Below are 27,192 nucleotides of genomic sequence, written 5' to 3' on the forward strand. Positions count from 1 at the left end.
AGCTTGAAATATTATTCAACAACCATAAAAACACTAAGGTTAGATTTGGTAAGGTATAATCTATCTTGTAATATAATCAGGATTATATTACAAGGTTGATTATTTTATTTGATTTAATTTTATATTTGTAATGTAATGTAATCTGGATTATAAAAGGTAGTGAAGTTTTGTAATCTGGATTACAAAGTAAATACTATGTAATCGGATTACATTACGAGGTCACCGTTGAACCAAAATTTAAATATCGAATATACCCCTAGTCCACCGTGATTGTCATCCACTGCCATTGGTTGTCGCTGCCCACCGCCGTCGGCCCCGCCTGCCGGTCGCCGCCGCCGACCACCGCCGGCGACCACCGCCAGCGGCCGCCGACGATCGCCGATGTGGGTTGTCGGCGGAGGAGGCCAACGACGACGACCGTTGGTTGCCACAAGCTCCGACAAAGATGTGGCGGCCATTGATAGAGATCGCAAGATATTTTTGTCATTTTATAATAATACGAATTACATTCTTTATAAAAAATAATGGACACCAAACAAAATAATATAATCATCCTTGTAATCAAAGATTACATACATTACATTACCAAACGTAGTAATGTAATCAAGATTACATTACATTATATTACAAATTTAATTACATTGTAAGCAAGATTACATTACATCCAACAAAACCTAACCTAAATTCTAAACATTAATATATGGTTAAATATATAGTTGTTAACTTGATATATGTAATCTCATTTCTTATACAGCATTTATTATTGGGGAATAACATATTTATTTTATTTTCTATTTCTCAATTACACAACCCAATCTAAATAAAATTTTAATAAAATAAAATATATAACTTCATCAATATGTATAATAGGTCGTGGATTAACAAAGCTCGAGTCACCGAAACCTTTTCCCTCAATCAATGAGATAAGGTACTCGTTTCAATTTATTTTTTTCTATTTAACAGGTTGTGTTTATTGGAATTGAGTGACAACTCTATCCAAATAATTTAATGAATAGAAATTAGAATCTTTCCCTTCACCTTAGCGGTGATAATCCACCTCATTTGAGATGCAAATGAGGTCATTGAGATGATGCATTAATAGTTGTTATATTATAGTAGGTATATATATTAATAAATCCGATAAGACTTATATGCCAATTTAATTAATGAGAATTTGGGACACGGATCCTCTGTTCAAAATCCCTAAATCAGTGTTAAATCTCTATTCATTTATTGATAGGATGAACTGTATTCTATCTGTTAAACAAGTGAAGTCTAACTCACTCCACTAATAAATATGTAGGGCCTTTAGTCCAGAGCAACCATCCTGATAAGAGGATTTGCTAATAAAACAATTTAGATTTTAATTTAAAAATAATTTCTGAGAAATATAAAAGACTATATATCTAATTTTAGAAAATTATTAAAATACTTGTACTTTCCATGAAATATAACTTTTTAATAATAACTTTTACAAAAATAAATAAATAAATAAAAATCTAAATTTAGATTTCAATAAATCGAACAACCAAGTTTTGGATTTGTACAAATACGTTTATTGTAAAAAAAAAATAAATTCTTAAAATTCCATTTTAAAATTTAATGTAAAAAAACACAGAAATAAAATTATGATTTTTATGAAAATTTCATAAAATGAAAGGTACTATTTACAAAATTGAAAATCCAAATTAAAAAAAAAAATCTATAATCTACATCTATATAGAATTAATATTTCATAAAATTAAAATCAATTTTTTATTCTTTGAATACAAATTTTGATTTTATAAAATTTAATCCTATAGGAAAGGAAAGGATTGAGAGACGGAAGGGTGGTAAGTATTTTCTGTAAGAAGGGCGACTTAGGTCTCCCTGGCAACTTCCTCCATGAGAAAACGGAGGAAGTAAGCGATCGAAAATGGAAGACGAGAGGAAGTTCCTCCATGAGAGAGAGGTGGATGCGGTAGACGTCGTATCGCTTCTCTCCACCGACGAGAGGAACTTCCTCATCCGGAATAACGGCGACAAGGTTTGTCCCTTTTCACTACGCACTCTGATCTGTTGTAGTTTATGAGGATAGGTCGATTACTGTGGAAAGTTGGGATCTTGTTCTTTGCATTTCGATCACTCTAAGCTAAGCCTTGGTTTTGGGTAAGTACTCTTTCGGCGTGAAAATTTTGTCCTTTGCTGGCAATCCTATTCGATCTTTGATGAGAGATTTTACAGTAGTTTGTGGGAGTTGTGGTTGAGAAGGGACGATACAATTGGAGGAACACTTTGGTTACATTTCTTCTTATTCTTCTTCCTTTTTTTTTACCTTGAATTATTTAGAAGTGGATGTAGTTGAGCATTCTTCGTTGCACTTAGAAATTCCTTTTTATCTGAGTTTTATTCTGTTAGTTTCTCCTTTTGTCAAAATTTTTTAGCTTGAGCCTACTCCTCTGAATTACGTCCTGTGTAGTTCTAAGCACTATGATTGACTGTCAATCCAGCGCATCCAATATTTTAAGAATAAAGGAAAGCTTAAAATTCCAAATTAATTGGATATGCAGTTGCTCCCCATGTCCATTTTTTTATAAATATAATATGGGTGTCTAGACTTCACCCAACTAATTATAGGTAAACGGGCTTACCCTTGGTTCCTCTCCATTATTGACTGTATTAGTGGATTACATACTAGTCATCACAAACTCATTGCAGGGGTTTTTCATCATGCTAGAGATCCTACTATTTATTTTGCTTATTGTACTTGTGCTAAGTTAAGATTCAAGTTTATGCGAAAGTATGTATACATCCTGAAGCACAATCAACTTATGAAAAAAAAATCACAAATTATTCAATCCAAACTTTAATGAGCAATTTATCTACATGGAATGCACAAATCTTTTATTGACAACTTAGTAACAACTCGGGTGGTGGCTTATTACTAAAGATAAATGCATAATTTATCTACATGGAATGCACAACTCATTAGCTCGCTTAGGATGTTGTGATTTACCTCCCTCGTGATGACCTTGGGTCGGGTGCGGTGGGGGTGTTGGGGGCGAACGATTTCGCCTTTTGGCACATCATTAGCATGAGCATTACTTTTTCAATCCCATTTACCTTTGTATTTTTTTTTTGATAAGTGTGTTTTAATTTTTATTTATCTCATTAATTGGTTATAATCTCCACTGCTCTCTAATAAAGCCCCTTTTGAAATTCTAGACAATCTCCAACTCTCCCTTGATCATTTAAAGGTTTTTAGTTATTTATGTTATGCAATTATTGTACACCCAATGCATAAATTTGAATCATTTACCAAATGATACATCTTTGTTGGATATTCGACTAGACAAAAAGAATACAAGTTATATGATATCAAAACTGAGAAATTTTTTTGTGAGCCATGATATAAAATTCCATGAAACCAGATTCCCCTTTTTGTCCACCCCATAGCCATCAAATTTTGATTTTGTAGTACCCAATTTCTATCTCGTCACAATTTCCTCCTAACACTCATTCTCAACAGCTTGAACAAAAAAAACAACTAATACACATGAATCCATCTCTCCCACACATAAGCAAATCACACCTATTTTTCCCACTAACATCACGCAGCCTCCCACATCCATACAAGAAGCGAAAACTATACTACAACTTTCAAATACGTCGAACATTCCTTTTGAACTTACAACTACCAACATTCCACCTCTAAGATAATCAACACAACTTAAGTGACCTCCCGTGTGGCATAGGGGTTTCCTAATATTATTTTAAGCTAATCAGTGTACCTCAACATCAAGTTCCATTTTTCTAGTTTTTTGTAATTCCATTGTCTTTTGTAATTCAGATTGGGACCTTCTTGTGCCAAAAACATCATTTAAAGTGTCTACAATTCACTCCTATTATAACATTCATATTTTATTAAAAAATATGGAGTTCATTATCACATACTCATTATAACAACATTTCTCTTTCACTCATATTCCTTTTAATATTAACACTTATTATTTATGGGTCTTAGAACCTCCACATCAACTACCCTATCCAAAAATTTTATCTTAAATTTTGGATAGGATAACTAAAAACCCTTTGCATCAGTTAGTTTATCCATTCCCTAAATTTAGATTTGGTAAATAGTAATTATCTAAATTTAGGGAATGAAACCTCTACCTTAAAAATAAAATAATATTTTTTTTCAATATCTCTCCTTCCACTCAATATTTTCAATCTCTCTCCTTCCACTCATTCCATAAATATGATAATAAAAAATAGAAGGAAAAAAAGAAAATAATAAAAAAAATAAGGATGATAAAAATTTTAGGGTATTTGATATAGTGCGTAGTGAAAAATGATTATCTAAATTTAATAAAGTTGATTATTTATTTTAAATTTTAGATATAGTAATAAAGAAACTGATGTGGATGTTCTTACAGTCCACTCAATCATCTTAAAATTATATCATATTAAATAAATATATTTTAAATATGTTTCAAAATATTTAAAATATTATTATTTTTTTTAATAATAATCTTACTTTTAAATTTAAATATATTTAATTTTTTTTATTTTTTAATAAATAAAATTAAAAAAATACTCCCGTGAGGTGGGCCAATCACAGTGGATAAACTTTTTTTCTCTTTCAAACTTATAGATGAATGATGTATTTACAAAGCCCTTATAATCTCAACAACAAGTTGTACTTTATAACATTTACTTTCCAACTGACGGAGAATATTATAAAATATTTTATATTAATTATATAATAACTTTTTCTTTAATTTATTTATCCAATTTCATAAAAAAAAAAATTATGTGCTCTGAACTCTAGATTTAGTAGGTATATATTGAGCAATGTTAATAAAATAAATAAAATGGGATAATTTTTATATTATTTAAAATGTTTATCTAAACAATTCATTGGTATGCTTCTTTTTTTTTTTTTTTTTTTTTTTTTAATATAATCTAGGAAAGACGGCAGGGGATCGAATCTAAAATGCTTCGGAGGTGGTGACGTTACATGTCTTTTACATAATACATAAATGTATTTATCCATTTATTTGGGCTTACCTATATGCTAAGTGCTATAAGTATATTCAATTATAAAATTAAAATAAGTAAATCTCAATTTAAAGAAAACCCATAATAGGAGTTATGGGTTGTCCTTGATATAAAATCTTAAAATTTAATATGACCGTGTCTCACTTGTGGAGTCTTTTAACATATCTAAATATGATTTTCTATCAGAAGTCGAAAGTAAAATTAAAGATCTTGAAGTTAGCACAATTTTATATCAAAGATAACCCATGATTCCGAACGAATAAAAATTTAAAATCATAATAGGAGTAATTTTCTAACTTTTATTATTAGTTATGAAAATCACTTCTGTAAGATATGAAGACGACAACAAGAGGAGTGATTTTCAAATCAATAGTAAAAATATAGGAGTAGTTGAAAATCACTCTTGAAAGTAAAAAAAAAAAACACTATTTCTATACGGATATTTTTTTTTTATAGTGCAACTACCTTTGTAGTGGCCACAACCAACTCTTGTTGTGATCGAGTCAACTCTTCTGGGACCTTGTTAACGGATTCCTCAGCGGTCTTCAGGACAATTTGGAACTCAGCCAGTTTTACTTGTAGCCTTCGGATCATGTTTAAGTATGTCTAACCCAACTCACAACTACGACAACTGCCATTTTCTCTGTTTTTTTTTTTCTGAACCAATTCTACCACGAGACAACCCTGGTCCATCTCAATACGTACATGTGAGGAATCTCCTTTGATAACCTCACTCATGTGTTTAATTTAGTCTCTCAATTTTGAGTGCACCTCCTCCTGCCGATGATAGTGCTGACCAAATGTATGAATCTGGGTGTAGAGGCCTTCCATCTCCAAGGTATGTTGCACATGCCCAACGTACCATTAAGCACAATTTATAAAATGTAGGAGAACTATACGTAAGTTACCTTCGTATCAGAGAAAGTTGAGCATTCCGCTAAGCTCAAGAAGACTCATACTAGGTGATGCGGCCATAAGAAAAAGTCCATCTGTCATGGGTCAATTGACACGGTATTAGTCAAAGTCAAGACAATCAATGTCAAGGCTTACGGAAAGAGCCTCGGCCAAAGGTGGTTGTTTGGTTATCCCAATTGGCACAGGCGTGGCCGAGCGGATTAAGAATGACCGAGCGGATCAAGAGTGCCCGAGCGGACTAGAAGTGTCGGTCAAATGAATGAACGTCATGGGTCGGTAGGACCGCTCGTCCAGTAGGAAAGCGAACCGCTCGGACCTTCCGTCCGGCGCAATGAATGACATTACACAGGGAAGAGAAAACAAAAGAGGACACTTTTGTTGGATTGTGACGCACATGAGAGGAGGGTGAATCACGTGGTTTTCAAAACTTGTATTCTTTTAAAAATTAAAAGTAGAGTACGCAGCGAAAAACGAAAATGAGAAAGCAAAAACCAAGACACAAGAAAACACAGACGATTTTTACTGGGTTCGGAGCCTTCGGTGACTCCTACTCCAAGACTCAGGTCCCACGGACTTATCGATGGGTAATCCATTAAAAACCTTTTCCGGTACCCTCGGAAGAGAGAATCGAGTACAAAACATTGGTCAAATGCACTGCACTTGTCCTTTTATAGTAATTAAGTACAAAGATAAAGTTATCAACACTCTTATGGATCGAAATGAGAGCTCTTCTTGTGTTGATGTCTGTCTGCCAGGCGCGATCGGATCTCCTCAGAGTAGTCGTCGGGCTCAGCAGCTTCACAGTAGAGTCACAGCAGGAACCGGGAGCAATCGGAGGAACACGTTGTAGCAACTTCTGTATAGTAACTGCTATAACGTGTAGCAGTGTTATTGTGTAACTACTATGTTGTAGCAGCTACTGCACTGTTGTAGCAGCTACTGCACAGTAGCTGCTACAATGTTGTATCATCACTACCATAATAATGTTTTGCATGTAATAATAGAAGAGAGAAGAAATATCATTTTAATTTAAAAAGAAAGAGAGAAAAGTTGTTGCATGCAGATGAGAGAGAGATTAAAAAAATTAGGTTTTGGCCGCGTCAAATAGCCCACGTCAGATTCCGCTCACGATCGCACAAAAAGTATCGCTCAGCATATCAAATCTCTGTTTCTCTCTCTCTCTCTCTCTATATATATATATATTTTTTTTTTTAACTCTTACAATTAGTGTCAGAATTTGCTGGGTTGTAAGAAGAGAATTCCCTGTTGATCGCCATTTGTGTTTTAACTTTTAAGTTCCCTGTTGATCACCTTTTAGTTATTCTAGTTCAGTATTAAGTTGATTTCTATTTACTTATGTTCCTTTGTTATATGGGATTGTCTCATGGTATGGCTGACAGAACTGTATTATTTGAGTTGGGGCGAGCTGGACCTCCTTTTCTTGAGCAAGCTGGTATAAGTTGCGAATTCAAGGTATTGCTGTTATCTTCTTGCCTTCTGCATCATCGGAATTAGAAGATAAAAAGGCTTTAAAATGTCTTTTTTTGTCCCTTGACTTTTCCTCCTTAATAAAACAGGCAAAAGAAGCTTAATGAACTCTTCCGTCTAATCTGCAATTAAGTAGTCAAAAAGAAAAAACGTCGTATATTTTCTCCCTTCAGCTCTTCCACTTTGTTCCCATAAGTGTTAGCTCCATTCTACTATTATCATCCAAGTTCCTCTCGAATTTACAGGTTTATCCTAATGTTGGCCATTCTATCACCACTGAAGAATTGCTGCATCTTCAACCGCAGATCATGGCTCATCTGAAGAGATCTTCATGAAGATCATCACCAACTTCTCTTTGCAATTTTTCGATCATGCTTGGGCTTGGCAATAGAAGAGATCATGTACCCTCTCTTGACCATATTCTATAAGCTTTGCAATGGCAGCATCTTGTTTTCCAATTCATGTGAGTGGATATAAAAATTGCTGTTGATTTTTTACGCATACAATTCTTTATCTGCATTGAGTTTGAACAAGTGAGAATATTGATGAACATGTTAATGAAGTTGTGTCATTTTTAAAATTTTGAGGATTTGCAGTATCTTAAAAATCCTAATTCCCTTTCCTTCTTCCACCAAACTCTCTGATTAAACCAAACAAAACACAAACCAGGAGCCCTTTTCCTTCATTAATTAATGGCTAACAGCGACACGGGAGCTAAAAAACTTCCTGTTTCCAACACCCAGACCTTCAAAAAGCGATCTTGCAGATGAAGAAGCCCTCCAATGGCGTCGCGGCGCCAGGGGTCCACCCCGCCCCGCAGCTCGACCGCTGGCGGTCGCGTTGTCCGCCGAGGAGCAGGAGGTCCTCGCCTACTTGCTCTCCTCTGGTGGGGAGTGGCCCCGCCAGCGGGAACACCTGCCGGAGCTGGGATGCCGCTGCTTCGGGTGCTACAAGAGCTTCTGGGCGCGGTGGGACGCGTCGCCGAACCGGAAAGGAAGGCATCGAGTGGAAGGAGCAGGAACGCGGCCGCGTCCGCCGCAGCCGGAGGCGGAGGACGAAAGGAGCCGACTTGGAGGCCGCCTCGACGGCAGAGGAAGATAAATCAGCGCCGGAGGCGACGCACTTGCCGGATGACGACGACGACGACGGCGACGAGTGCGACGATCGTGCCAGTAACTCCACCATTAACGGATGCAAGAGCTCTGCGAGGGGATTGATGAGCTTCATCGGTGAAAATTTTTGGCGCGTTTGGAAGTGAAATCATTGAGAAATTGAAATGGGAAAGAAAAAAAGGCAGGACTTTTGACATTCGAAGGTCAGATTTTGATGGAAGAAGTGATCTGCCTCCTTTATTTGCTTTGCCGCAACGAGAACTAGGTTTTCTAACTTCCTTTTGTTCTTTCCATATAATTTTTGATTTTCTTTTAATTCAATTTTATGTTTTTTCAAATAATTATAATTATGATAAAAAGTGAATACGTTCGTCCAACGTCTAACGTCTCCATCGATTCATTTCCCAGAATCAATACGGAAGAGATAAATCACAGACGACTATTAACTTTTTAGAATAATGAAACATGTTTTTCCAAATAAGAAAATACGAAACATGAATTAACTTATTCGCTAAAAAATAATATATTCAAAAAATATTTTTGTAATATATTTTATAGTTTATTAAAAATAACACGAATAGTGACGTAATAATTCACCAAACCGACATAATTAATAAAGAAATTTAATTATTTAATACATTTTAAATCGGCAATTACTAATGGGATACTCTGAAACAGGACTCCCATTTTAAGTAATACCCAATAAGGCTCGCGCCTGACCTCCCTACCCTGGCTCGTCAAGTGGAGGTGATTTATGTCGGAGAGAAAAGTTTGAGGGCCGAAATAGAAAATGTCAGAAATGGTATTGTTGGATATCTCGTGGTGCAAGGAAAAACACGGACTATATAAATAGCTCAGTCGATGCCTTCTCCGGCCGTCCGTTTCCTCCTCGTCTCTCCTCTTCTACGGCGGAAGGAGGACGCCTGTGAAGGGTAAGGAAGGCCCTTACCTCGTTTCTGCTAAGCACGCATCGTTTGTTGGTGCGTTCTCTCTCCTTGCTTTTCGTTTTTTGGTGCGTTTTCTTTTCGTTCTTTCTTTTGTTTTTTTATAATCTCGGATGTTGATGGTGTTTTTTTTTTTTTTTTTTTAATTCTTACGGGAGCCAATTTGTACGAGCTAGAGACGAATGGGGCAAACCCTTTTAGGTTATATGTTTAATTTTCAGTTCTGTTTTGGTGAGAATTATAGAAACTACGATCAGACCCTAGGATTAGGAATTCCTTCTTCCGATGAAAAGCGATATTCGATGCATTCGACACATTGAAATTCAAAATATCGCAGGGTATCATTATAAGATCTAGATATTTTGTGATCATGAGTTATTTATTGGCGAGTGGATTGGTTCATATTAGATTGGTAAAAAAAAAATACTCCTTTCAACAGGTTCACTCAGAATAGTGGTTCCTGGCAAGTCTTGTAAGTTGATTTTTCCCAACTGCCAGTTTGATTTTCATGTTGCTATTTTGATATCCTGCAAGTTGAGTTCTTTTTTGTATCAGCCATATTACCTTACAGTTTACAGAATTTTATAATCCGTATACAAAGTAGGACCTAACTTGCTTGTGTACGTGCTGCCTAACTTTTCTGAATTGCAACTGTCCAAGGTCAAAGCAGACATGATATTTTCAATTTTGCTTCATGTGGTAAGTAGTAGATTGAAGTAAAGTACATCTGCTCTGTAGAAATATTTTGTGGGCAAATCAGATAACTTAGCAAGACATAAACAAAGTTAACAACTAGGAATATTTCTTTGTTGTTAGGTTTTCTGTGTTCAGTAGTTGATGGGAAATTTGAATGTTGTATTCAATCTAAATATGAGATTTGTATAATCACAGTGAATTACACTTCTAGTGCCTAGGAGAACACATGGTGTGGATGCTGGCTATTATTTCAGTGTAATATATTTATAATCACATGAGATGAGATGAGATGAGATGTTTTCATTCCACTTAGAACATTTGACCATTAGTGAAGGATTTTAACCGGGAGAAATTCATGTGAGAATTTGTTCAAATAAAGACTTTTGCCATTCATTAAGAAAACATAGGGTGCACGCAGTGATTGATGTGGAAGGATCATGGGAGTGTTCTCAGACATACTGCTGCACTTCCCAGACATAGGAATAGCTCATTGGAGTCTCTATGTACTGCTTGGCTCCAGTCCAAGATGTGGTGTTTCTGTCCAACTGTAGAAGACCACACCAGCCAAGACAGGTGTTGCTTTCCATCTTCCTGTCACCTCTACTGCATGATGGAACTAGATGTATGCTAAGCGTGTCTTCAGTAGAAGAAGGGACATAGTTGAGGCCGTTGAAGATTCTAGGGTGTTCAGATTAGGCTGCCACGGTTTTGTTTCACAAATTGTTTTAGAAATTAAATATGTTGTATTGGGTGGTTTTCCGCCAAAGAAATGGGCATTAGTAAGCAATCAGATTGATGAACTCAAATAACACATGCTGTACCATGTAAAAAAAGTTCTATGTAACTCGGATTAAAATTTATCTTTATCAATTTTTGGTTTGGAACATTTTAAACCATGTTAATTAGATTGTATTTTATTATTTAAGACAGCATTTTTTCAATATCAATGAGCATTTGGTTGATTGCATTCTCTTTATATCAGTGTGTAACTTAAAATTTGTAGGCCTTCGAATAAATGGTGACGCACACATTTGTTACATCACCAGCACCTACACTACAATGGCCAGCTTTTCTTCAGTCTCAAAGATTATTAGGTAAAATATGACACTGCTAAAAAGTATGTGCGGATATTGATTTGACCGAGTATGTGCCGATATATTTTTTTTCTCTGCAGTTTTTCAATTTTACATCGTCTCAATTCATTGAGCACATTTTGACGACTGAGACTAAGGGATAATTGTTTGATTTAATTAGGCGTCACGAGAGTTTATTTAGATAATTTCTTCATTATGAGGTGCAAGCGTTCAATGTTGATCAATTTGAAGATTTATTAGATATAAGTTGCTTCCAGAACCTTTGATGAAAGCAAGAACTACCTTTTAGGTTAGTATTTAACTCATTTTTTGGTTAGGAGGGAAATCAGGTTTTCAACAACATTGGTGGTGTAAAAAGGAAAAAAAAAATGCATTTCCAGTTTTGAGACTCATAATTTGTTTGTTACATGAAAATGAAGTGCTTTTTTTTTTCAAATAAAAATTGTTTTCAACAAAAATTCTGGAATAGCTTTGATTAGCTAAAATAGTCAATTGGCACAACTTACCCAGTTAAAATCACCTCCGTAAGCCAAACTTCATGATCTAGTTAGGCCTTTTACTGATCAAGAATTCTTAACAAAGGCCCAGAACTTTAATCCAAAGGATCTGATGGGTTTACATCAGATTTTATTATATAAACAGTGATTTTTTTTTTTTTTTGAACCTCTTTCAATGGTTCTTGTAGCAACTCTGGATTCCATGGTATCAATAAAGGTTTGATCTCCATTATACTCCTACCTACTACTTGTATCAACTCTGTATCCGTCTTGTACTGTGGGTAAGCTTCATGCTTTGTTTTTTTTTTTGGATACTCTAGGTTGGGCTGTACTCTTATGGAAGTCAATTACTTCAGGAACTCTACATTTTTGGATTTCTTTGTTTTTTCCTTCTTTTTCCAAACCAGATCCCGAGATTCATTTTGTTTTATTATGTTCTTATTTCTCAGTATGTGACCAAACATGCCTAGTTCGCCCAATAAAGTAGATAGTAAACCAAATGGGATGACTGTCTCTCAACCCTACCAGAGCTGATATTGTTGTTTTCTTGTTTTATATAGACCCTGTCAGAGGTGATATTGTTGTTTTCTTGTTTATATACAGAGAAAAGAAGGCTTCAACTTAGCCAGAATGGTCATGAACATTCTGTTGCATTTGCCAGAAAAATTTCGACATCTGCAAGGCTACGTGTCGTGAATTCGGTTTGTGGCACAATAGAACAATCAGTCGTCCAATATACATACATCATTTGCCTCTTAGCAGTATTTTTTTAATAGCTCACTTGCATTTGTTCTTCCTCTATATTATTGATTGTATCCAATTATATGCTTCAGCACGCCACCTGTGCAGCAACTCAGACCGAAAAGCAAACTGCAAGAAGTCGATCATCGACGATCTCAACCACTCCCACAAAAGGTAACTTTCCTAACTTTAGTGCAGTTACTTGTCCAAATGTGAGTAGATCTTATCAATCTTATTTGAAAATTTATATTTTAAATGAACTCTTATCCTCCTTTGAATTAGATACCCAGAAACCTAGGAAGCTTGACGATGGGGGCCAGGGGTTTCCTCCATGGTTTGGTGGTGGCGGAGGCGGCGGGGAAGGAGGCGGTGGGAGTTCATCGGGGGGATTCTTTTTGTTTTCTTTGTTACTATTTTTTGATTACTTGAAGGAGCTAGAGGGGGATGACCCTTTCGATGATAGAGGAAGGATGTACTAATTAAATATTTCAGATCCATTTCCATTCGGATCTTTTGAATAATTAGTAAGTATTCTAATTTGTTGCTTGATTCTAGTTTTTTATTAAGGAAATTCATCTAAATTAAACCAATTTTAGGTCTATTTTGCCAAATCATAAGTGGTGCATGGTTTAGTATAGTTTTTTTCCCCTCGGTGCAATGGTTGAAACATAGGATATTATCATATGAAATCTTCGGTCAAAATTTGGTGTGCAAACGAATCGTCTTTTGCCGTACAATTGAGTATAGTTTTCCAAAATCTGAATTGTTTATTATTTACAAAGGCGGAAAAGGATAGTGTTTGAAACCCTTGTCATTTTCTTTCATCAAATTTCATCTATTTTCACCTCTAAGCCTGAAATAATTTATTGTTCGAGAAAAGATAAGTTGTCGTATTTATCTTAACACAGTGACTTTTTACATTTATTAAGAATTGGATTTAAGATTTATTATAGCAACTACTCATATTAATATTTGGAAGATGTGTGACCCTTAGGGTATGTTTGGTTCAGGGTTATTCTTGATAATCTTGGTTATCTATCCAAGATTATCAACAAAAACTTTGTTTAGTTTAGATATTCGATGATTCCCAAGTAATGTTTCATGCCCGACACGTCAGCAAAAGAGTCATGCAACCCGGAATCGGAAAACCTCAAAAAACTAAGGTTTTTCTTGATTCCGGGGTTAACGATTTTTTTTTACCAAAAATACCCTCCGATAAGAAAAAACATGAAAAAAGAGAAAAAAAAGAAAAAAAAATATTAAAAAATGAACAAAAATAAAAAAATGTTTTAAAAAATTTAAAAATTTAAATTTTAAATTTTTTTAAAAATAAATAATTTAAAAATATATAAAAAAATAAAAATTTTAAAAATAAAAAATAAAAATTTTAAAAATAAAAATTTTAAATTTTTTTTACAATTTTAAAAAATTAAAAAAATATATAAAAAAAATTATAAAAATTTAAAATTTTTAAAAAAAAATTAAAAATAAAATAAATAAATTAATTAAAATTAAAATTAAAAAAATGTAAAAAAAATATAAATATAAATAATATAAAAATATAAAAACATTAAAAAATAAAAAAACACATAAAAAAAAGTAAAAAATATACAGGAAAAAGAAAAGTAAAAAAACATTAAAAAATAATAAATATTATTATTATTATTATTATTATTATTATGTATAGTTGGTTTTGTAACTGAGGGTAATACGGTAAAATATTAAATTAGGTATTCATTAAAACCTTCAAACAAACAAGTTTTTGTTGCATTACATAAGTTGAACCAAATAACATTTGATTATATTTTATTCCCTATAACCTTGGTTATGTGATTACCTGATAATCACATAATCAAGGTTATACATGATGACTTGAACCAAACGTACCCTTAGAGTTATGGTGCAGCAGTTGGACATTTAAATTATCATTTAGGCATCCGTGGTTCTAGTTCCAACTATGATGAATTTATAAAAAAATTTCCTCCAAATGGGGCACGCAACTAAAGGATGCTGGACTCCTGGACTGTCTTCTACGAGCGCTTCCTGATTTATCTTGATAACCGGTGGAAAACTTTCATGGGACTGAATCGGTCATCCCAAACTCGATGTTATCCAATCTGATTAATTATTTTTATTTTTTAGAAGATATATGCCTCCACCGGCATAATTGAGGTAGAGGTTATCTTAAGGTTGGTAGCACGTACAACTTACATCCTGTATAACTCATCTCAGCGATTTGCTTTCTCAATAATCCCTTACGTTAATTCACGAAAACTCTGAAATATTCAATTGTTATTCTTGGGTTATTCGTAAAAAAAAATATATATATTTTATAATTTTTAAAAACCTATCATAATGCATAGATTTTTATATTAAATTTATAACATTTAAATTCAGCAATCACACCTCAATTTTTTTTCTCTTCTCTATCTTTCTGAACATTTAATCTGACATTGGAATACTTCCTTTGCCTACTTGCTCTGCATTTGCGCATTTGCATTGCTATTAGCATGGTGCTTTTTTAAGTAAAGGATGGATTATTCATTGTAGACATCTTAAATTTATGTATAAGGAAGTAAATAAGTAATCAAGTTTTTTTTTCCGAGGACATCATGCCATTAGCATGATCCTTGTCTATTTAGGAAGTGGTTGATATATGTTGGGTTTGGCATTAAGCAACTTATAAATGAGAAGTTAATACTAGTCAATATACTCCTGTATATATTGGTAAGTCATTATCCTTCCCGGAGACCAAAATGATGTTGGTTAAATATTAAGAATGCACAAGTGTCAAGGTGTCACCGATGTAAATTTGAGGTGTTAAACGCCTCTCAGACACTTTTTTTTATTAAAAATGTTAAAAGAAAAGAAAGAAAAGGAAAAGAGTCGTGAGGCAGAATGGCATCTATTACAAGAATCCAATGCTCGACTCGTGCACTTTTTTTTTTCCACAATTAATCTATTCCAAACAAATAAGTCCACTCGTCAATTTCGCATATAAATCTACTATTTCATTTCCAACATGTAACCATCACCGGTTTGACTCCCTCGACAAAATAAAACCCCTCTAAATTTTTAAGTTTTTATATACAAAAAGAGAGAGGAAGAGATTTTTGAGTGTATGGCAAGTCATCGTTCGTCCGACACCCTCCAAACTAACACACGCACGCAAGAAAGCGTAAACAACTTAAAATCATGTATTCCATAATTATGCATTATTAACAAAATAAATAACAAGTTATGATTGAAAATTACTTCATAATTATGAAGTAAAAATATATATATATAAGAAGATCAAGGTGAAGAAGAGATTGACATAGAAGAGCCCGAGGGAGAAGTACAACGAGGAAGAAGAGGCTACAAAAGTGGAAGGTGAGATAGGAGATAGCGAGATATCGATAATGTGAAGCTACTGGTGGAGTTGATTGAAGGCATTGACGAGAGTGGAAGAGATGTTCTTGCATCACATACATGCACATTATTGTAGAAAAGGAAGTTAGCGAAATGATACACTAAATGGTGGACACACGCACCCACGCAGCCGTCTCAACTCGTTAAGCTTTTCTTCATCAACTCAACTACCTTTTCCCACAATATCTAGCTAGCCAGCCAATTGTAAAAACAGAAACTTAATATTACACTAAATATAATAGAAAATAAAAGGAAAAAAAAACATACCACCTTGATTCATTTTCCCACATTATATTCCATCAACTAACTTGGTCAAGCAGCCTTTGCATTGAGAATTGCATCATGGAACACTAAAAAGTTAATTAAAATTCAACAAATAAATAGATTAAATTTTCCACAAATGCATGAAGAATAATTCTGTTTGAGTTGTATCGCCCGCCAAGTCTCCTTCCTTTGGGCACTCGCTTGGATGCTTCCCTCCACATTAATTCCCCATGCATTCCGCCACGTGAGCATATCTAACCACCTCCATTAATCAATTTCCATGGTCAAACTCAACCAATTAGGCCCCTCCTCACCCCAAAACCCCTATATAAACCCAACTCCACCACCTTCCATTTCACTCGTCAAGCTTCGCCTACCTTCTCCTCCTCCTCGTTTTGCCATGGCTTTAGTTGTGCGCTCACTCTTCCTATTTCTGTTAGCGATCAACATAGCTCTCGATGATGTATTCCCACGGGTTGAAGCGCGCACTTTGAAGGAGCTTGGAGTACTCCAAGATGGTAGGAAGATGGTCGAGTTTGTTTACGATCAAATGACTCTTGAAGCAACGAAGGTAGGAGGGTCGAGCCCCATAATCAAGCACGCGAAAGAGAACAACAACCACTCGCATCAAGATGAAGGACCACGTCCGGGGATTGGACACCCAATAATGGAGCACATGAAAGAAAACAACAACAACAACTCACTTGATGACAAAAGACGAATACGCTCGCCTCCAGCGCCCCCGCCAATCCATCCCAAGGTCAACACGGAGAACAACAACAACTCACTTGATCGGAAGGATGAGGGTCCAAGTCCGGGGATTGGACATTAAATTATAATTAAGATCGATATATTTACTTTAGATGTTGTCATCAGTTAATTGTAGTTATGAATGCAATCCTATAAATGTATTTAGTTTAGAGTAATTAATACACATGAAGTGGTGGTATATGATCAATTTATATAAAATCAATGTTTTATGGTTGAAATTTAAATTTTATAGTAAATGAGAGAGAAAATAGGAGAATAATCAAAAGACCCTTAATTTAATAGCTTTTCTAAGATACTCCTAATATTTCAATAAATATCAGTTTATTTTAAACTGCGGCAAGCTGAGCATTGTTTCGTCTCGTTCACTCTGGCAACGAGGAGGATGGCGAGCGTTTGCCGGAATGGAGGTAACGGCGAGTGCTTCTCCATTAAAAGGGTTAGCATTGTGAGAGATTTAAGTTCCTCCGTTACTTTCCCTTGTAATTGTTTTTTTTTTACTGTCTCCAGAGATTGACGAATCGAGTGATTATTAGGTTTCCTGGGACCAGGAAACCATCAATCGGGACCCTATTGAAAGGGGATTCTTTTTTATTTTTCTTTTTTTATATATAAAAAAACATTTTGGTTTTGAAGTTTGCAGGATTTATCTTTGGGATTGTGGAATGTTGTTAAATGTGTTTATTTTTGTGACACTTCTTCATGGGGCTGCAGCTGCAAATTCTTCCGCACAATGGCAGACCTTGAGTGGTATGATTAAGGGTTTTGTTATCAGTACTATGCTTTGAGGATGCATGTTATTCTGCTCAATGGACGTATTGTACAAGAATTGAGAAAAAAAAACCGAACTTTCTTCCATCAAAGGCATCAAATTTATGTCGTTTCCTCTTTGTACGAGTTAAGTTGATTTCCTTTACAAGTTGAACCCTAAGTTTTCATTTAAAAATTTGGTTTTCTATTATACTACTAGATATTAGGCTCGACCAAAATCATAAAAGCAATATACTCTTGAATTTGAATGGTTGGAAAGTAGAGATTTTGTTCCATATAGATGATAAATAATCCCTAAGAAATTCCTCAAGGGCACAACAATTTGCCTGCATAATTAGATGATACCGCCATCAAAGATGATCGAATTTTTTCCATAGTTTTTCTTTACCTAGTACATCTCAGTATTACCTTACATGTTGTAATTTGCTAATAGGATCATATGTTACTATTGGATATTTATTACAAGGTTATTCAGGAGCAATTCTGTATTCTAAATTACAATCTAACTAATATGGAAATTGTTAAATTTCACTTTGCAAGCTGCCACTGTTTAATTTATGTGACTTATCATAGTATCTATTTACTTTCTCATCCATTTCGCAGCTAATGCCCCCTTAGTTATAGCACCGTGGCGGCTTCTCTGGAGTTTTCCCAGAGTCTAGCCAGCATGCTTACCAATTTGCACTGGCAAATAGTGTGAAAAATGTCATTTTATATTGTGACCTTCAATTAACAAAAGATGGAGCTGGAATCTGTCAGTCAGATTATAGACTTGATAATTCAACAACTATTTCATCTGTCTTCCCGGAAGGGCAAAAAACTTATCCTGTCAATGGAAAACAGCTTTAAGGATGGTTTTCTGTTGATTTCACTTCAGGTCAATTATATAACAATGTCTGATGTGAGTGTAGCTTTTATATGTTTACTATTGAGTTGTATTAACTTTTTTATGCAGTCAGTTTAAGATTTAACTGGGAGTGACAACCAAGATTTATTGAATCGCAAATTCCATAGCTTATTTTAATTAGGAATCTTCTCATAAAGTTTCACTTTTATTTAGTAAATGGTACTTTCCCATGTTCAAGTTTATTGATGAATATCTGTATATAACATTGATTGTACTAAAAAGAAAGAAACTTTCCATTTTACTAATAATGTAGGTTATTAAAAGGTTCCTTAATCAATTACCTGTCGTTTGCATTGGTTTTGTAGTGAATTTAAATTCTTTGCATGTAGTACACAGTATTTATATCCATCAACGACAAATAAGGTGTCCTTGACTGCGAGGATTCTTGTTTGGAGACAAACAATGTATTGAGTTAGGAGTGAAATGATCAGGTCTTTTTTTGATGGTTTTCAGTCATCCTCAACCTACTATGCCTTGTTATTGAGCATTAGTCTCTAGTCTAGCAGACATGAATCAACCATGTAACACTCGAAGAAGGGGATCTAAAGCCTCCAAACATACTGTATATATATGCCTTTTTGGTGATCCGATAGTGTGAATTGGGAGTTTGTAATACCCATAGCATCTTTAAATTTAAAAGGGGGCATTGTCAATTAGTCAAATTAGCCTCACCTTGCATGCTCAACTGGGCTTTGAATGTTAAATGAGGTCGCACAAAATTACCTGATCAGAAAGTATTCCTCTTATGGTTATTGCCAGATGGTTTATTACTTGTATATCGATATATGACTCTAATGCACATCTATTGAAAGAAAGGCCAAGTTTGGATGCACAGAGTGTACAATGGCACCATTTTTTGTTTGCACATCTACTCTTAGCTGCTGCATTCTTGTACATGCATGGATAGAAGCTTCTCCTATTCTTTTTAATGATGAAAAGATTCTTCATAGTTATAATCTTAAAAACAAGATCCATTGTCATTGATAGTGATTTTTTTTACCATATGAAGTGTTATAAAAATTTCAGATAATGACTAATTCCTTGTTTCGTATCAATATACTAAGTCATCTAAACTTTTCCTTTTTATGTTTTAAGTGATTTAAAGTGTCTTTTCTCGACCAAGCATATTTGATGCAAGTCTGCCAATATCCATGGTGGAAGATGTTGTTGGGCTTCACCCTTCTCAATTTTGGATAAATGTTCATGTAAGAGCTTCAAAATTTTAGTTATTTCATCTTTACGATGTTCTTTGGAGAAAAATCTTTATTTCATCTTCATGTTTCTACATCTATCTTTTCTTTGGTGAAATACTTGAGCTTAAAAGTATGGTAAAATGAAGCTTTAGAAACTAATATTAAGGAGTTATCACTAAGATGTCCCATCTATTTCTATGAACTTGATATTCCACAGCTATCTGGAAATTCAATATCTGAGATACTAATTAACTTTATGATGTCTTTCAACTTGTAGTCCAATAGATTTTTCAAGGATCACAATCTGGATGCTGTGGACTATATTACATCAGTTTCAAAGCAAATAGTTATTGATTTTATATCTTCTCCAGAAGTAGAATTCCTAAAAAGTATGAATGGGATGCTCGGAAGGGCCAAGACAAAGCTCATTTTCCAATTCTTAAATGTGGATGATGTGGAACCTTCCACAAATGAAACTTATAGTGCTCTTCTCACTGATCTTTCTCACATCAAGTCATTTGCTTCTGGAATCCTTGTTCCTAAGAGTTACATATGGCCAGTTAATGAAGATCAATATTTGTAGCCCCATACTTCTTTGGTGACTGATACTCATGGTCTTGGCCACGAAGTTTATGCATCTGATTTTTCCAATGACAGTCCTGGGAGTTACAACTATAGTTTTGATCCAACAGTTGAATATTTGTAGTTTATTGACAATTCAAACTTCTCAGTAGATGGAGTGCTTACCGATTTCCCTTTGACAGCATCAGAAGCTATATGTAAGAATATATTACTCATCTTCCATATTTTTTAATCTTTAATGCCATAATCCAGAATATGTTTCGATGGAACTAAAAGAGTTATCCATTAATCTAGATTTCTTAGTGTGATAAGGCTTCTTGAAACTATAAATTATTGCGTCAAGAAAAGAATGCTTAGTGCTACAAAATTAAACGAAGAATAGGATTAGGGTTTTGGGTTTAGGATCCTACATTTGATAGAATACATAAAATCATTATCTTTAATTGATAACTTACTTTTCCTCAAACATCTTATACTGTTTTAGTATAAATATTTAACTAAATGCCCTAAAAAACAAAGCCTTACCAACAAGGATGTCCGAAAGTTTGTTTTATTGATGTAAATTTCTTATTATTTATCCCTTTTGTCTGATGCAGCTTGCTTGGCACACAACAACAAGAGTACTCGCCCTGGAAAAGGTAAATAAATTTTACTTCAATGAACACGCTGCTTTTTGTGCTGAAAAACTTTTTGTTTGTCTCTGATGCACATACACTTTTCACAATCCTGATGCAGATCGAACATTGATTATCACACACAATGGTGCGAGTGGAATCTATGCTGGATCCACTGATATCGCTTATCAACAGGCAGTCGAAGATGGAGCAGATGTTATAGATTGCTCAGTCCAGATGTCAAAAGATGGAGTTGCCTTTTGTTTAGAATCAGCAGATCTTATGGGTCACACAACAGCAGTAAAAGCTTTTATGCCACAATCAACATTGGTTCCTGAGATACAAAAGAGCAACGGAATCTTCTCATTTGATTTGTCATGGAGGGACATCCAAAGCTTGAAGTGTAAGAAACTTTCTTCATTTGTCATCTTTGGTTCCTGATGTAATCAGTCTTAATAGGATAAATCGCATGATATTATAATGTTGGTCATCATCATCATCAAGCTGTGTTTTGTTTTGCATCTCCATTGAGCTCTATGTAAGATATGATATCATAATATCACTAAATTGCTATAATTAAATAGCTATTTCTTTGTGCTAAAATTGAAATAACTGTTGATTTATCTCTTCAATTAAGTTTTTTGATAAAAATTCCCATAATTCATTCTTGATAACTATCCAGTTTTCTCTAGAACTGCTCAAATCAGAAGGATTTTTTTTTTTGTTTTTGATGATGTGAATAGCCTTAAGGTAATATTGTAGCTACACTAATCTCCTGTTTTTGTTATTTTTTTTCAGTGGAGTTAACAAGCCCATTATCTGTGTCTGGCATGATAAGAAATCCTACTGTGAAAAATGAGGGCAAGTTTATGACCCTGGATGACTTTCTTAACTTTGCGAAAAATAGCACAATCTCTGGAATTCTGATTAACATATAGAGGTATAAATGGAATTTCAAATATTTTTCTTATTGACATATTTATCTCTTTACTATTCCTCTTTCACAACTTAGGCATGTAATTATTCCTCGAAACATTTGAAAAAGGTTTTCGTGCTAGAAATTAAAGCAATAGAGTTGTATGGCTCAAACCTAGAAAAATTGAATATTAGAAAGGCACAACAACCAGAAAGCAAGACAACCAGACCAGTAAGCGACAAATTATTTACTTATGTTCATGCTCACTTGGAAAGAGATCTCTTATATTGTGACCTAATGAATCACTTCATACCATTGCTGCTACCTCTCACACCATTAGATGATTTAATTATTTTTTTCACAGATCAAGTAGTCGATAGCATGCATAGTATCCGTTCACGAACATACCAAGTCCTATACATAACTGAGACCGTGCCAGTTCGTATAACACCAGTTTAGGTAGGCATGATATCTAAGCAAGTCAACATAGCTCCTAGTCAACTTGATATATGTATGAGCACTGAATCAAGTAAAGCCAGTCTGAAATCCATAAACCTGCTCGACCACCTTGTGTTGGCCAACCAGTTATCAGACCAATGTATCTTACTAATCAGGCGCACACTGACACATCTGCTCATGCTTGCGTTTGTACATTTAAGAGATCAAGTGAGACAATTGCTAGGAGATTATTTTCTTTACAGATTTATATCATTCAGCTCATGGCTATAAGTCTATAACTTATGTCGCATCTTTGTGTAGAATGCTGCTTATCTTGCTTCAAAGAAAGGCCTTGGAATAGTAGATGTGGTCTATAATGCATTGTCGTATGCTAGTTTTAACAAACAACCAAATAAGTAAGTTTTCATCCAGTCTGATGACATTCAAGTCCTCTCTACATTCAAGCAAAATCCTGGCTACACTCGTGTGTTGACTATCAAGGAAGCCATCAATGATGCTCCAGAACTAACAGTTGATGAAATAAAAAAATTTGTTGATGTGGTTGACCTTCCCAGATCATCCATGTCGCTGACACAGGCTCCTTCATCTCTGGCTTCATAGATGTTGTCAATAAGATGCATGAAGCAAATATCTCTGTTCATCTTTCAGTCCTCAGGAATGAGTACCTAGCAATAGCATTTGATTACTTCTCTCACTCGATCGTTGAGATTGCGACACTGGTTGCAGGTATTGGAGTTGATGGGATTGTGACAGACTTTCCGGCAACTGCAGCTGCATTGTGTTTTTACCATTCACAAAATTTTCTAAATCAACTTTGAGCCATTTTGTAGGGAGCCCTTGCTCTGATGTAAATGCCAAGTTGGCCTACCAAATCTTACCCATAGAGCTCGGTGCTCATATCGCACTGGTTCCACCTGAGGCATTGCCTCCAGCCGAAGCTCCTGCCCCTGCTCTTCAAGTTTCAGACATTCAAGATCCAGCACTACCACCGGTGGCCGACCTCTAGGAAAAGTCATCGGCCGTTACTCCTCCTACAACTACTCCATCAAGCAGTCAATCAACAAATGTTGCCAGCATTGCTCTGTCTCTTCGCAGTGATGCTCAGTTCCATGTATTTAAGCTATCGGTGATGCATGGTGTTCATGATGGTTTCAGCTAATTGTAATTGTAGATAACTTGTGTTTCTCTCATCTGAAATAGATGAAAATTGTTTATCTAACTTTATGAGGATGAATAAATATGAGTGAGATGATTCAAACATTGTTCAGAATTTATATTATTAGTTACTTTTGATAAACATATCCCTGACAAAAAGAATAAACTCATGGGCAACAAAACTCAAAATCATATATATTTTTTTCAATAACCAGTTCCTCATTAATGTTACAGAATGTGGATGTGGCTTACAGAAACCCACAAATGTCCACTTCAACAATGGTTATCAATCAACCTGTTCTGAGTGAAGAAAGAAAAACAATAAAAAAAAATCACAACTGCATCTTCATCGGTTCAATCACTTGTGTAGCATCACAACTCATCTTTCACCGGGCCAATAGTACAACAGAAATTTTGTAGTTACTCGGAGATATGCATCCATATCATAGCCCGAAAGATGCATCCTTTCTGCGAGATCTAGGGCAGCATCCTTTTTGTTTTGCTGGCAGAGCTTCTTCAACAAGCGATTTCCCACTTGCCTATCGAATATGAATCCCTTGTCCAAGGTGTAGTACATAACATCCAATGCAGATTCTAGCTTCCAACTCCTGCATAGGTAATTGATAAGGAGTGCACAACTGGGAGGGGTTGGATGGATCTTGGCCTGCATCAGGATCTGAAAAATCAGGAAGGCTTCATCGATCTTTCTTACCTGACAAAACCCAATCAGCCAAATTGTGTAGGGGAACGGACCAAGTACACCATGATTTTGATCCAGCTCAACCAAGCCTCTAATGGCTTCTTCCAGGTTGCCTTCCAAGAAAAGTTTCCGCACCGTGGCAATCTTATCAGCATCCTCAGGAAGCTTCAAGGATTGTGAGAGATAATTCAACCAAAGAGTAACTGCTTGTGAAACCCTTTTCTTCCTGCACAATGTCCTCATTAGAGTACTATATACTGATCGACTTGGAGCACAACCACTTGGTGACATATGTTGAAGAAGAGCAAAAGCTTCATCCTCCTTATGGACCTTTAAAAGACCATCAATGAGTGTCCCATATGTGACCGGATCAGGAGAGAGCCCCTTTAAATGAGCTTCCTTGAAGAGTTTGATAGCACCGTCAAGGTTCCCTGCCTTGCATAAACCATCTACCAATGTGTTATATGTGACGATATCAGGTACCACCCCACAATCTATGATACTACGCAGAAGCTTGTATGCTTTAAGCACATGACCAGATTGGCACATGTCCTCAACCGCTTGGCGAAGGTCGCTCTTGTTGTGAATCTTATTTGCGCCTTGCGAGAGCCGAAGGTATAGAGAGGGATTTCTGCCCATCTCCATCTTGTAAAATAAAATCCGAGCTTCTTCCAACTTCCTAGCCTTGCAAAGCCCATTGATCAGAGAATTGAATGTCATCACAGTTGGGATGCAACCATGACTTTCCATCTCATGAAATATCTTGTGAGCCTCATCAATAAGTCCTTCCTTGCACAATCCACAAATCATAATAGTGTACGTGACAGAGTTAACAAATCGATCGTTCTGTGAGATCTCCAAGACCAATGAGCGAGCCCTATTCAAGCGTCCGATGTCACAAAGACCTTTGATTAAGGTGTTATAGCAGGAGGTATCAGGAACTAAACCACGACCAGTCATCTCGGACAAGAACGAGAATGATTCTTCAACCTTGCCATTTATTGCATAACCCCTGATCATTATTGTGTACAATTTAACATCAGGAACCACATCGTTCTCCAGCATTTCCTTGTAATGATGACACGCTTCCTCAAACCTCCCGGCCTTGAACAATCCATCTATCAAACAACTATAGCCACTTAATCCTAGCACAAAGCCATCCTCTTTAAATCTTCTCAGGTGCTCAAAAGCTTCACTGATCTTCCCTGAGTTGCAAAAGCCATTCAACAGTGCATGGTAAGTGACCAAATCTGGTTTGCAATTCTTCTGCTTCATGGATTCCAACAGCGCACTTGCTTCATCATGCCGGTTGGCCTTGCAGAGGGATGAGAGGAACACCGTATACACAGCTGTGTTTGGGGTTATACCTTGATGTAGCATTTCATCGAACAACAATCGTGCGTCCTCCGTCTTCCCAGCCTTGCACAGCCCACTCATCAAAATGACATAGGTGGACCGATTCGGACGGCAATCCGACTTGATCATCTGGTTGTAAACTGCCAATGCAAGAACAATCACACCTTTTTCGACGAAGATTTGAAGCATGGTGTTGTAGGCAAATGTGTTGGGGCGGCTACTGAACTCCGGCATCCTCTCGAAGGCCTCCACAGCTTTCTCGACCTGTCCGGAGGCCGAATAGGCAGAGATGAGCGCGGTGAAAGCGGCCGGCGACACGGAGACGCCCTGCTGTTTCAGCTCGTTGAGGGCGCACCAGGCGGAGTCGAAGCCTCCGGGGGATCTGAGGATGGAGATGCATCCGTTGTAGGAGGCCCAGCTGCGGAGATGGCGCTGGCGGGAGGCCCAGGAGAAGAAGCGGAAGGCGAGGCGCGGGGCGGGGGCGTCGGCGAGTACCTCGGCGACGACGGCGGTGGTGAGGATCGGGGAAAGGAAGTCGAGCTGGGGCTCGAAGTCCGGCACGGTGCTGATGACGGAGAGGACGCGATCGCAGGCGGCGAGGCCGAGGGCATCGAAAAAGGAGGCTCCGGAGGAGGATGAGTGGAGGGAGGAGGCCCCCATTCTCCGGAGAAGAAAAGGGGCGTTCTTGGCGGCCGCCGCCCATCTCATACGGTCATGAAGCGACGGCGGCGTCGGCGTCCGAAAGCGGAGCAGGGTTTCGTGAGGGAGAAGAGGGTGCGGTAGTAATCAGAATTTATGGCCCATTTTTGAAGCCCATTTAGAATCCAATTAATTAACGCTCGTAACAGATGCATGTTTCAACCCGATCCGACCCGACCCTTTAAACTGAATCTAATCAATTTACTTTTCAAATAAATAAAAATAATTTGAATTTTTTTTCTTATAATTAAGGTGTATAAAAAAAAATATGGAACCGTCACATCAACGTCCCCCTAGAGTCGGTCTCATGCATATGGAGGGAGGTAAATACATATACATAGCTGAAAGCGCATTCTCGGGATGCTAATTCCAGATAATGACACTCCGAGGATCAAACCCTGAACCTTTCGACTACGAAATTATATGTCTCCAGTTGTGCTACGTCTTGGGGACTAATTAAGTTGTATACAAAGATACTACTTCTATTGTAGTATCACTGTATTAACGAAGCCCAAATTAAATTGTAAAATAATATAAAAAAATAAGACAAAAATATATGTTTTTCTTATACCAACTTTAGCATTACACAACATAACATCCTTGCAGCATTCTTCTCTTGCTATTTGATAATTAACTATTCTTCTAGCTTTTTATTAAGAATATTCCAATTCATACCTGCAAGTTCATTTTTTTTTCTATTATTCTTTTTTTTTTTTTGCTTGAAGAATGATAAAAAAAAACAATTTGTATTTGTCAATTAACCAAGTGACACCATTTGTAGATTATTTATATTTGAAGATATATTAGATTATTATTATTATTATTTTAAATAATAATAATTCATTCTGCAAAACATATAATTATACAAAT

At 35.9% G+C, this 27,192-nt stretch overlaps 4 protein-coding genes, 1 long non-coding RNA gene and 1 pseudogene across 5 annotated transcripts; 5 read left to right on the forward strand and 1 right to left on the reverse strand.

Annotated features, from left to right (window-relative positions):
* Positions 1-1,822: 1,822 nt before the first annotated feature.
* Positions 1,823-7,831, forward strand: LOC121990703. Its single transcript, XR_006114669.1, has 3 exons — positions 1,823-2,026; positions 7,356-7,428; positions 7,689-7,831. It is a non-coding gene; the product is annotated as an uncharacterized LOC121990703 (long non-coding RNA).
* An 11-nt stretch (positions 7,832-7,842) lies between these two features.
* On the forward strand, positions 7,843-8,802 carry LOC121991602. Its single transcript, XM_042545586.1, has 2 exons — positions 7,843-7,906; positions 8,147-8,802. The coding sequence occupies exons 1-2, from the start codon at positions 7,843-7,845 to the stop codon at positions 8,542-8,544; spliced, it is 462 nt and encodes a 153-aa protein (XP_042401520.1). The 3' UTR covers positions 8,545-8,802.
* Positions 8,803-9,397: 595 nt separating this feature from the next.
* Positions 9,398-13,006, forward strand: LOC121991603 (protein YELLOW LEAF 1, choloroplastic-like). The gene is made up of 5 exons (XM_042545587.1): positions 9,398-9,535; positions 11,199-11,289; positions 12,390-12,487; positions 12,620-12,701; positions 12,810-13,006. Exons 2-5 carry the CDS (start codon positions 11,211-11,213, stop codon positions 13,004-13,006), a joined length of 456 nt encoding a protein of 151 aa, XP_042401521.1. The 5' UTR covers positions 9,398-9,535; positions 11,199-11,210.
* Positions 13,007-17,303: 4,297 nt separating this feature from the next.
* LOC121989711 lies at positions 17,304-23,670 on the forward strand (annotated as a pseudogene).
* On the forward strand, positions 23,005-23,670 carry LOC121989712 (glycerophosphodiester phosphodiesterase GDPDL7-like). The gene is made up of 2 exons (XM_042543912.1): positions 23,005-23,138; positions 23,243-23,670. The coding sequence occupies exons 1-2, from the start codon at positions 23,027-23,029 to the stop codon at positions 23,416-23,418; spliced, it is 288 nt and encodes a 95-aa protein (XP_042399846.1). The 5' UTR covers positions 23,005-23,026; the 3' UTR covers positions 23,419-23,670.
* A 59-nt stretch (positions 23,671-23,729) lies between these two features.
* LOC121989713 (pentatricopeptide repeat-containing protein At1g79540-like) lies at positions 23,730-26,396 on the reverse strand. Its single transcript, XM_042543913.1, has one exon. It carries the CDS (start codon positions 26,329-26,331, stop codon positions 23,947-23,949), a length of 2,385 nt encoding a protein of 794 aa, XP_042399847.1. The 5' UTR covers positions 26,332-26,396; the 3' UTR covers positions 23,730-23,946.
* Positions 26,397-27,192: the final 796 nt, after the last annotated feature.

The sequence above is a fragment of the Zingiber officinale genome, chromosome 6B (assembly GCF_018446385.1).
Source record: "Zingiber officinale cultivar Zhangliang chromosome 6B, Zo_v1.1, whole genome shotgun sequence".
Taxonomy (NCBI): domain Eukaryota; kingdom Viridiplantae; phylum Streptophyta; class Magnoliopsida; order Zingiberales; family Zingiberaceae; genus Zingiber; species Zingiber officinale.